The sequence below is a fragment of the Piliocolobus tephrosceles genome, chromosome 5 (assembly GCF_002776525.5).
Source record: "Piliocolobus tephrosceles isolate RC106 chromosome 5, ASM277652v3, whole genome shotgun sequence".
NCBI classification, from domain to species: Eukaryota; Metazoa; Chordata; class Mammalia; order Primates; family Cercopithecidae; genus Piliocolobus; species Piliocolobus tephrosceles.
Window position 1 is genome coordinate 110,407,788 of NC_045438.1, and position 12,665 is coordinate 110,420,452.

A 12,665-nucleotide genomic window follows, 5' to 3' on the forward strand; every position below is an offset into this window, starting at 1 on the left:
AAAGAAAGAAAGAAAGAAAGAAAGAAAGAAAGAAAGAAAGAAAGAAATATGGAGAGACAGTTTCCACAACTGAAGAATATAAGCCTCTAGATTGAAAGAGCTCATTGAGCACCCAACACAATGAATGAAAAGAAACACACATACAACCATTCAGGTTGTTAAATTCAGTTCTATTATTTCCCTTACTTATCTTCCCAATGTAATTTCATCATAATTTTTTATTAGTCAATATTAATATTATATACACAAAGGCATTGCATTCTGTAATTTCGGAACACCAGAGATAAAATTGTAAAAGCATCCAGAAGAAATAAAAAAAAGACAAAACAAATCTAGGTCACATGTAAGTAATCGGACTTCTCAACTTTAACATGGAATAGTAAAAAATATTGTACCAAAGCTCTCAAAATTCTGATTAAAAGTCATTTTTTTGAGCCTAGACTTCTCCACCCAACCAATTAAGTATGAGACAACAATTTAAAAATTTCCAGTAATGTAAATGTACAATACAATATCACATATGTAACATTCTTTCAGAAATATTAAATCTGAATGTAATTATGAGAATAATCAGACAAATACAGAATGTGGGGTGGTGTACAAAACAGTTGGTTTGGACCACTCAAAAAAGTTAATATTATGGGAAGCAATAAAAGGTTGGAGAACTATGCTAGCTCTAAAAACATTAAGCAGATATAATTATCAAATGCAATTCAAAATTATTTATTGGGTTATGATTTTTTAAAAATAGCTATGCAAGATTAAAATAGCTACAAAATTCATAATGCTTGGGACAATTGTAGACATTTAACTAGGGACTTCACAGTAATGTGGAAATATTGTGATTTTTAAGGAGTAATAATAATATATTTATGTAGAAGAGTGTCCCTACACTCAGGAGATAAAAGCTGAAGTATTTGGGGATAAAATATCATGTTTCTGGAACTAATTTGCAAATGGTTTCTTAAAAAATGTATGTATAAGATAACACAAATGAGACAAAATGTCAATAATTGTTGAATCTAGGTGAAGGGTAGATGAGTTTCCATTGACTTCTTGTTCCAACTTTTGTATAATTGAAATTTAGCACCAAAAAAATAAAAACAGAAAAGCTACAGTGAGTAGGGGGGCAGTGTAAAGCTAAGCAAAAAAGAATCAAAATGTTTTTCTCCAAAATGTCTCTTAATAGAGGTTATTGAAAGAGATGTTTCAGCAAGAAATTAAAGCAAGGAAAAGATGGAATCTGGACAAAGGAAATTCAATACCAACAGTAGTGAAAGAGGCCTTAGGAAAACACCTTGGCCTTCAGGCCTAGAAATTCATCAATGTGGACCAGAGTGCAATGACACAGTTCTTCCGGTCATAGTCTCCATGTTAAACATAAAAACATTATGGATGAGCTGATGTCTTTGAATCTTAGAAATATTACTGCTAGTTTAATATGACCATTGGGACAACTGATGAAGGCATTTCTAAATATTTGGAAAACCAAGAAAATAATAAGATGAATGAACAATTATCAACTTTGGAAGAAAGAAAGGAAAAGGTGTATGAGAATAAAAACAGAATTATATTAAATAATTCATGTCATAAGAGGATACAATTATGTATTGTCACTCAGTAATATTAATATTGACTAATAAAAAATTATGATGAAACTATACTGGGAAGATAAGTAAGGGAAATAATAGAACTAAATTTAACAACCTGAATGGACAGTCAATAGAAAATGACAAAATTTATAAATCCAACAACAATAACTTAGGTGTATTAGTTAATAACACAAAAATAAATACTAAAATAATAGATGAAAATACTGAAAGAGAGCTGAAGGTTAAAGGAGAACAAGACAAGGAACTACTATTTTGGGGACATAAGCTTTTTTGTATTATTTCTAAATAATCTGCATGTAATTATTTTATAAATACTAAAATTAACTTTAGAACATTAAAAAAGTTGACTCAATAGGAGCTAATTAGGGTATTTAAGGAACAAATAGAGAAACTATTTCATACTGTAGAGCAAAAATATAATGAAAAATGACAAGAGATGGAAGTTAGGTTCAGAAAACTTCATATGTAAATAATAGCATTATATAAAGGTTAAACCACATGAAAATGAAGAAATAAATACAATTTTTAGAAATTTGTTAAGCTGATAAATGTATTAGTCTTTTCATTAAATGGGCTTAAAAGTGTTAGCCAAGGTTAATGTCAAAGATTTCACATGTAGGTATTTTCTACTGAAACTCTTGAACAAGATGAAGAGAGATTTGTAAGCCTCCAGAAATGAAAAGAATTTATGAAGTGGTAGGGTAGGGTGGAGGGTGGAATTGTATTCCAGGGAAAGAGATACACCAGCACCAGGCACAGAAAACTTGAAGGTTTTTCCAGAAGTAGGGAATAATCAAGATGGATGGCTAGTGTTTAAAATTAATGACCACAAAGAGAAACAAAACTAAATCATTCAGAGTGATTGATAACTGGAGTGTATAATTACTAGCTTGTTTGAACATGCTGCTATGACAAATCCCCATTAGCTTGTTAGTGTAACTTACTCGAGTAATAAATCTCATCACATAACATTATTTTACTTATGAGATTTAAAAATCATATAATGTACACATATACACAAAGTCTTTTTTTTTTGAAACAGAGTTTCACTCTTGTTGCGCAGGCTGGAGTGCAATGGCGCAATCTCAGCTTACTGCAACCTCTGCCTCCCAGGTTCAAGTGATTCCCCTGCCTCAGCCTCCTGAGTGGCTGGGATTACAGGCGCACACCACCATGCCTGGCTAAATTTTTTTGTATTTTTTAGTAGAGATGGGGTTTTGCCATGTTGGCCAGGCTGGTCTCGAACTCCTGACCTCAGCTGATCTGCCCACCTTGGCCTCACCAAGTGCTGGGATTATAGGCGTGAGCCATCAGGCCCAACCACAAAGTCTTTATTTCACTTCTTCTTTCCTTTTTTCTTCCCTCTTTTTTTCTTTTATTTATTTATTTATTTTAATCATCTATGACTCCATAATTTTTACTGAAAGTTGACTACAATTTAAGGATCCTGTAGTTTATAGTTTCTATCTTACTTGTGATTATTAAAAGGAGAAGAAAAAACTCCCAGTGGGGTAGTAACAAACATGTTAACACCACCATTAGGTTATCACAGTTGTTCTTGTATACCCAAATAGAAAAACTTATTTTGAATTTCTTAGTCATTACTATTGATGAAAACTGTAAACAAGTCTTACATAAGTATTGCTGCTTCAGTGATATGCTGAGTGTAATAAACATTAATACCTGACGAATGAAATATTATTTAAGGTTATTTGAGAATTATTAATCTAGTAAAATGTGATATGTGGCTACTTACCCAAAATAAAATCTAAACCAAGATCACATTGTATAAAATTGTGCTAACCGAAAACACATCAAAGTTAATCAAATTGATTGTTAACAGTTGTTTCTACCACTTTTTATCTCAGGGTTATGATGATGGCTACGGGGGTGAATATGATGACCAGACCTATGAAGCTTATGATAACAGCTATGCGACCCAAACACAAAGGTAAGGCATTTGCTATCTAAAGCAGCCTTCTCAGAATTATCTCTTATCAATTTTGTTTCTTGAATCTGAATGTCAATTATATCATGTGAGGATTTCTAGTAGTGTTTTTTCTCCATTATCTCTCTGAATTATTAAGTTGCTTACCAGATTGTGAGAGGTAAACTTTAATAACCTTGCAACTGCAAACAAAGAAATAGTAGTGTGTCATTCTGAGACTAGATGATTATGGTAACCAATCAACTCATTAAATAAGCTTGCATTTAACTAAATGTTATTTTTAGATTTTTAAAAAAGACAATAATAAAAGTAAGGCACTTGTTCAATGTAGCTTTTTTTTCCTAAAATGTCATATTGATTTGTAAAAGATAATAAAATGTCATTGGTACTCTGGAAAGAGGGAAATTCTTGAAACATCTTAGGGAATCAATAATTCCTTTGCTTTGTTGATAGATCTCATATTGATTGTTGAATATATCTCTTTAGATTGACCCAAAATTTGGGATATAAATGATTGTTTACTTCTTCAAAGTCAGATTTATTGAGATGTTATTTCTATATAATGAAATTTGCCCATTTAGAATATAGTTGTATATGTTTGCAGATGCAAACTACTGTGTAACGACCACCGAAGTTAAGATATAGTGCATTTTCACATCCAAAAATGCTTCTTCATGGCCCTTTGTAGTCAACTTCTCTCTCATCCTCAGGCCTTGGAAACCAACTATCTGTTTTTCGTTACCACAGTTTTACTTCTCTAGAATATCTTGTAAGAAGAAGCAAACACAATAATGTAACGTTTGAGTCTGGCTTTTATTTTTGTTAACTATGAATAAAATAGATGTAAAACAAATGCATTTTTAGAAAATTCAATCACCCACAGGATTTTTTCTTTAAAATGTTATAAATTTCATAGGAAAATCAGGGGGCCTATGTGATAGTTAAGTGAGTCTCCCATTTATGTGATTGACAGAAGCCAATGGAACTTATTGTTGCAAAATTATTATAGCATTGATCATTTATTGGCCAACTTTATTGGCACCGATGGAGACTTAATTAATAAATCTCCTTTAGGACTTAAGTAATATTTGAGTGAGGGGAAGTGGCAAAAAATAAACAACTTTAAGGTCATTATAGGTTAGAAGAAATCTACATGTATTGAGGAAGTTTGAGTTTTCCATGGCCTGAGCGACAGCACAGTAAAAGTATTGAAGGGAAATTTTATTTAGAGGCAATACTGTGGGCAATGAGAGATAAGAGGAGTGTGAACTGATACCTTTAAAGCTGAGTATGACTTAAGTTATCACTGCAGAAATGACCATCACTGACACTGAATAATTGGTTAATTTGTAGTAAGTTAAATAGAGAAGCCATCATGAGCCAAGAGCTTTTGCTGTAATATCTTAATTGTCCCAATTACATATTGGAAAACAACACAGTTATTTAGGCTTAGGGTAATTTTTGCATCACATTACAGAAACTGAACAGAGTATTATATGCTAATTGGCTACATGTTTAGACCATCTGTGAGTATTTTCAATCAAATTGTTAGTTTATCATTATACATTAGCACATAAAAACAGTGATAACAAAGTTCCATAACTAGTTTCAGAAACCCTTGATAGAAAGTGTGGTTATCACACTCGACAAACACAATTAGAATAGACTAAAATAATTTCTTGATGCAGCTCTATAGAGCTATGTTTAAATAGAAGAAATTTTGAAATAATTTTCTGAAAATGAGGGACTTTCTCTTTCTTATGGTGAGATTTAAGTGGGCTTAACTGACCCTAAGAAACAAGAAGAAAAACATGGGATTAAGATAAGTTAGCTTTGAATATCTGAAAAATGAATATTAGAATTATTGAACACACACATACACACACACGCACATATAGTAATGGCTATATACAATAATTTTAGAATAAAACTTGCTTTAATAAAGTATAATTTATATGTAAAGGGACATTTTCTACACACTTCTGCTGCCTTCCCTGTCTCCTTTCCTATCCACTCAATTTTTATAGCTAAATTCTTCCCATCCTTCCAGCCCCAGCTCAAAAGCCAACTCTTCTAAAAAGTCTCTTCTTTATTGTGTTTTGGGGAATAATCTGTTTCTGCCCTGAATTCCAATAGTACCATATATTTACTTTTCTATAGCATTTATTTCTCTGCTTTACATTGGGATTATTTGTGTACATGTCCCTTATCATTTTCTCTACTTGTTCCAAATCCTTTTCTAATACAGCCTCTTGTCTTTCACAATACCAGGTACGAGGTCTTTCATGGGATATGCACTGAAGGGATAATTGTTGAGTATGTGAATGTCGAGCCTAATATGTTCTACACTATGGGGATACAAAATAAGAACCTCATTCCTCAAAGAGAATAAAAAATTCAAAATTACATATATCATATTTACTGACAGAATATTTATGTGCTTCTCTGGTATTTTACTGTTAAGCCAGAGGGACAAAGAAAGTAGGTGATGCAATTAGTTGCAGTGATGCTAATGTCTATATTACAATAATGATAAAATGCCTATTTTGGTCAAAATTATATCCTCAATACTAGTACGGTTTCTGGAACACTAGAGGTTCTCAATAAAGATTTGTTGAATAAATAAATGAAAAATGAGTAAATGTATTAATTAGTAAACTATTTTTTCAGAAAACTCTGTGAAAAATATTTTTTTTAATATCATGCCAATTTCTAATTGAAATAGATACACACACTGGAGTTTTTATTAGGTAAGATATTTAATGCCTGCCTTTAGATTTCTTTAAATCAATTGTATTTTATCGAAATTCAATTTTGTTCTCTAAAAGACACTGTTATTAAATAAAATGGCAAGCTACAAACTGTGAAGCAATATTAGCAAAATATCTATTTCTAAAGAATATCTTTGAATCCAAAATATGTAAAAACTACTAAAACTTTAGAATCAGATAAATAACCTGACTTTTTAAAAAATGGGCAAAAAATTTGAAAGACATTTCACCAAAGAAGATATACAAATTGCAAGTAAGAATCTAAAAATATGTTCAATATCATTATTCATTAGGAAAATTGAAATTAAAACCACAATTAGATACTAGTACAGATTGTGGAATGGCTAACATTAAACAGATTGAATTATCAAATGTTCGTGAGGATGTGGAGCAACTGCAATGCTCATATATTGCTGATAGGGATGTAAAACTGTAAACCACTTTGGAAAACAACTAGGCAGTCGCTTATGAAGTTGACCTACATTTACCATACGACCCAGCAATTCTTCTGTTCAGTATTTACCCAAGTGAAATGAAAACATTCGTCTGTCATGGAGGTTTGTTGTACAGATTATTTCATCACCCAGGTTTTAAGCCTCATACCATCAGTTCTTTTTCCTGATCCTCTCCCTCCTTCTGAAGGTCAAAAGGCCCCAGTGTGTGTTGTTCTCCAATGTGCGCCCATGTGTTCTCATCATTTAGCTCCCACTTATAAGTGGGAACATGTGGTATTTTGTTTTCTGTTCCTGTGTTCGTTTGCTAAGGATAATGGCCCCCACTTCCATCCATGTGCCTGCAAAGGACATGATCTCATTCATTTGTATGGCTGCATTGTATTCCATGGTGTATACCTACCACATTTTCTTAATTCCGTCTATCAGTGATGGGCATTTAGGTTGATTCCATGTCCATGCTATTGTGACTAGTGCTGCAATAAACATACACATGCGTGTGTTTTTATAGTAGAATGATTTATATTCCTTTGGGTATATGCTCAGTAATGGGATTGTTGGGTAGAGTGGTATTTTTGACTTTAGGTCTTTGAGGAATCATTACGTTGCCTTCCACAATGGTTGAACTAATTTAATAACAAGCCTTCACTTATATCCCTGAACATAAAAGTTTTTTTAAAAAGAAAATACAGTAAGAAAGAAGAAGATAAATACAGCCACCCAAAAATAGCTGTTGTGAACATTTTTGGAGTATCTGTTTATCAATGTGTCATCTTTCTATCTATCTTTCATGTGTGTTAATACATCTACCTATATTTGAAATCGTATATTACAAACTGTTTTTAAATTTAATTTTAACTCACCAGCACATAAGAACATATATCTATGTTAATAAATGCATATCTACAACATAATCTTTAATGGCTGTAGATTGTTTCATTGTATGATTGGATCACAATTTAATCATTCTAGTAAAGTTAAATGTTTAAGTTATTTTTAATTATAACTCTAAACAAATATGTGATTAATATCTTTGTAGCTAAATCTTTTTTTTTTTTTCTTCAACTTTTATTTTAAATTCAGGGGTCCATGTGCAGGATGTTCAGGTGTATTACATAGGTAAACAAGTACCATGATGGTTTGCTGCACAGATTATCCCATTACCTAGGGATTAAGCCCAGCATCCATTAGTTATTCTTCCTGATGCCCTCTCTCCCTCCACAGCCCCCCTCCAAGAGGCCCCAGTGTGTCTTGTTCCCACCGTGTGTCCATGTGTTCTCATCATTTAGCTCCCCCTTAATAAAAGAACATGTGGTTTTTGGTTTTCTGTTCCCGCATTAGTTTGCTGAGGATAATGGCTTCCAATTTCATCCATGTATCCATGTCCCTGCAAAGAACAGGATCTCATTCCTTTTTATGGCTGCATAGTATTCCATGGTGTATATGTACCACATTTTCTATATCCAGTCTATCATTGTTGGGCGATTAGGTTTAGGTTGATTCCATGTCTTTGCTATTGTGAATAGTGTGGCAGTGAACATATGTGTGCATGTATCTTTATAATAAAATGATTTATATTACTTTGGGTATATACCCAGTGATGAGATTGCTGGGTCAAATGGTATTTCTGCTTCTAGGTCTTTGAGAAATCAACCCACTGTCTTCCACAACAGTTGAACTAATTTACACTCCCACCAATGTTGTAAAAGTGTTTCTTTTTGCCTGCAACTTCACGAGCATCTGTTGTTTTTTGACTTTTTAATAATAGCAATTTTGACTCATGTGAAATGTTATCCATTTTGGTTTCGATTTTTCTCTAATGATCAGTGATGCTGAGCTTTTTTCATGTTTGTTGGTCACATATATATATTCTTTTGAGAAGTATCTGTTCAGGTCCTTTGCCCAGTTTTTAATGGGGTTGTTTGTTTTTTTCCTGTAAATTTGTTTAAGGTCCTTGTAGACTCTAGATATTAGACCTTTGACAGATGGATAGGTTGCAAAATTTTTCTTCCATTCTATAGACTGTCTGTTCATTCTGATGATAGCTTCTTTTGCTGTGCAGAAGAAGCTCTTTAGTTAGATATCACTTGTCAATTTTTGCTATTGTTGCAATTGATTTTGGCATTTTCCAAAAAACCAACTCCTGGATTAATTGATTTTTTGGAGGGTTTTTTGTGTCTCTATCTCCTTCAGTTTTGCTCTGATCTTAGTTATTTCTTGCCTTCTGCTAGCTTTTGAATGTGTTTGCTCTTGCTTCTCTAGTTCTTTTAATTGTGATGTTAGAGTGTCAATTTTAGATCTTTCCAGCTTTCTCTTGTGGGCATTTAGCACTATAAATTTCCCCCTACACACTGCTTTAAATGTGTCCCAGAGATTCTGGTATGTTGTATCTTTGTTCTCATTGGTTTCAAAGAACATCTTTATTTCTGCCTTCATTTCGTTATGTACCCAGTAGTCATTCAGGAGCAGGTTGTTCAGTTTCCATGTAGTTGAGCGGTTTTGATTGAGTTTCTAGTCCTGATTTCTAGTTTGATTTCACTGTGGTCTGAGAGAGAGTTTGTTATAATTTCTGTTCTTGTACATTTGCTGAGGAGTGCTTTACTTCCAATTATGTGGTCATTTCTGGAATAAGTGTGATGTGGTGCTGAGAAGAATGTATATTCTGTTGATTTGGGGTGGAGAGTTCTGTAGATGTCTATTAGGTCCGCTTGGTGCAGAGATGAGTTCAATTCCTGGATATCCTTGTTAACTTTCTGTCTCGTTGATCTGTCTAATGTTGACAGTGGAGTGTTGAAGTCTCCCATTATTATTGTATGGGAGTCTAAGTCTCTTTGTAAGTCTCTAAGGACTTGCTTTATGAATCTGGGTGCTCCTGTATTGGGTGCATATATATTTAGGATAGTTAGCTCTTCCTGTTGAATTGATCCCTTTACCATTATGTAATGGCCTTCTTTGTCTCTTTTGATCTTTGATGGTTTAAAGTCTGTTTTATCAGAGACTAGGATTGCAACCCCTGCTTTTTTTTGTTCTCCATTTGCTTGGTAGATCTTCCTCCATCCCTTTATTTTGAGCCTATGTGTGTCTCTGCATGTGAGATGGGTCTCCTGAATACAGCAAACTGATGGGTTTTGACTCTATCCAGTTTGCCAGTCTCTGTCTTTTAACTGGACCATTTAGTCCATTTATATTTAAGGTTAATATTGTTATGTGCGAACTTGATCCTGTCATTATGATATTAACTGCATTTTCGTCATGAAATGTTTGCCTGTGCCTATGTCCTGAATAGTATTGCCTAGCTTTTCTTCTAGAGTTTTTATAGTTTGGATTTTACATTTAAGTATTCAATCTATCTTGAGTTAATTTTTGTATATAGTGTAAGGAAGGGGTCCAGTTTCAATTTTTTCCATATGGCTAGCGAGTTCTACCAGAACCATTTATTAAGTAGGTAACCTTTTCCTCATTGCTTGTTTTTGTCAGGTTTGTTGAAGATCAAATTGTAGGTGTGTGGTCTTATTTCTAAGTTATTTATTCTGTTCCATTGTTCTATGTGTTTGTTTTTGTACCAGTATTGCTGTTTTGGTTACTTTAAACTTGTAGTATAGTTTGAATTCAGGCAGCGTGATGCCCTCCAGCTTTGTTTTTTTTGCTTAGGATTGTCTTGGCTATTCAGGCTCTTTTTTGGTTCCCTATTAATTTTAAAACATTTGTTCTAATTATGTGAAGAATGTCAATGGTAGTTTACTGGGAATATCATTGAATCTATAAATTACTTTGGGCAGTATGGTCATTTTCATGATATTGATTCTTCCTTTCCATAAGCATGGAATGTTTTTCCATTTACTGCTTCCTCTCTGATTTTCTTGAACAGCAGTTTGTAGCTCTCCTTGAAGAGATTCTTCACTTCCCTTGGTACCTGTATTTCTAGATATTTTATTCTTTTTGTAGCAGTCATGAATGGGAGTTCATTCATGATTTGGCTCTTTGCTTGTCTATTGTTGGTGTATAGGAATGCTAGGGATTTTTGCACACTGATTTTATATCTTGAGGCTTTGTTGAAGTTGCTTATTAGATTAAGAAGCTTTTTGGCTTAGATGATGGGTTTTCTGGATATAGGATTATGTCGTCTGTAAATATAGTTGGACTTCTTCTCTCCCTATTTGAATATGCTTTATTTCTTTCTCCTGCCTGATTGCCCTGGCCAGAACTTCCAGTACTAAGTTGAATAAGAGTGGTGAGAGAGGGCATCCTTGTCTTGTGCCAGTTTTTAAGGGAAATGCTTCCAGGATTTGCCCATTTAGTATGATATTAGCTGTGGGTTTGTTGTATCTGACTTATTTCGAAGTATGTTCCTTCAATACCTTGTTTATTGAGAGTTTTTAAAATGAGGGGATGTTGAATTTTATTGAAGCCCTTTTCTGCATTATTAGTTCTGTTTATGTGATGAACCAAATTTATTGATTTTTGTATGTTGAACCAACCTTACATCCTGGGGATGAAGCCTATTGGATCATGGTAAATAAGTTTTTTGATGTGCTGCTGGACTCAGTTTTCCAGTATTTTATTGAGAATTTTTGCATTAATGTTCATCAGGGATATTGGCCTGATGTTTTCTTTGTTGTATCTCTGCCAGGTTTTGGCATCAGGATGATGCTGGCCTCATGGAATGAGTTAGGGAGGAGTCTCTCCTTTTCAATTTTTTGGAATACTTTCAGTATGCTACTAGCTCATCTTTGTACCTCTGGTAAAATTCAGCTGTGAATCTATCTGAGATTCTGGTCCTGAGATTTTTTTGGTTGGTAGGCTATGTATTACTACCTCAATTTCAGAACTCGTTATTGGTCTATTCAGGGATAAAATTTCTTCCTGGCTTAGTCTTATGAAGGTGTATGTGTCCAGGAATTTATCAATTTCTTCTAGATTGTCTAGTTTACGTGCATATAGGTGTTTATAGTATTTTCTGATGGTTGTTTGTATTTCTGTGGGGTCAGTGGTGATATCCCCCTTAACATTTCTGATTGTGTTTATTTGATTCTTTTCTCTTTTCTTCTTTATTAGTCTAGCTAGCAGTTTATCTATTTTTTTAATGGTTCAAAAAACCAGCTCCTGGATTCATTGATTTTCTGAAGGGCTTTTCATGTCTCTGTCTCCATCAGTTCTACTTTGATCTGGGTTATTCCTGTCTCCTACTAACTTTGGGATTTGTTTGCTCTTGGTTCTCTAGTTCTTTTAGTTGAGACGTTAGGTTGTTAACTTGAGATATTTCTAGCTTTTAAATATGGGCATTTATTACTATAAATTTCCCTCTTAACACTGCTTTAGCTGTGTCCCAGAGATTCTGGTACATTGTCTCTTTGTTCTCATTAGCTTCAAAAAACTTCTTATTTACCCAAAAGTCATTCAGGATGAGTTGTTCAATTTCCATGTAGTTGTGTGCTTTTTGGTGAATTTCTTAATCTTGAGATCGAATTTGATTGCACTGTGGTCTGAGACACTGTTATGATTTCAGTTCTTTTACATCTGCTGAAGAGTGTTTTACTTGATTATGAGCTCAGTTATTAGAATAATTGCCATATTGCAATGAGAAGAATGTATATGCTCTTGTTTTGAGGTGGATATTTCTGTATATATCTACCAGGTCTACTTGATACAGAGCTGAGTTCAGGTCCTGAATATCTTTACTAATTTTCATATTAGATGATCTATCTAATATTGCAATGTTAAAGTCTCCCACTACTATTGTATGGGAGTCCTAAGTCTCCTTGTAGATCTGTAAGAACTTGCTTTATGAATCTGGATTCTCCTGTATTGAGTGTGTATATATTTATGATAGTTAGCTCTTCTTGTTGAGTTGAACCCTTTACCATTATGTAATGCCATTCTT

General features: G+C 33.5%; 1 protein-coding gene across 3 annotated transcripts in view; it reads left to right on the forward strand.

Annotated features, from left to right (window-relative positions):
* KHDRBS2 (KH RNA binding domain containing, signal transduction associated 2) overlaps positions 1-12,665 on the forward strand; it is a 591,427-nt gene that overhangs the window by 533,876 nt on the left and 44,886 nt on the right. For all 3 annotated transcript variants that reach the window (XR_002733824.1, XM_023222978.1, XM_023222979.1), the window contains one exon: positions 3,482-3,564. Coding sequence is in view for 2 of the 3 variants with exons in the window: in XM_023222978.1 (XP_023078746.1) it covers positions 3,482-3,564 (83 nt within the window). In the remaining variant the exon portion in view is untranslated. The remainder of the gene's footprint in view (positions 1-3,481; positions 3,565-12,665) is intronic.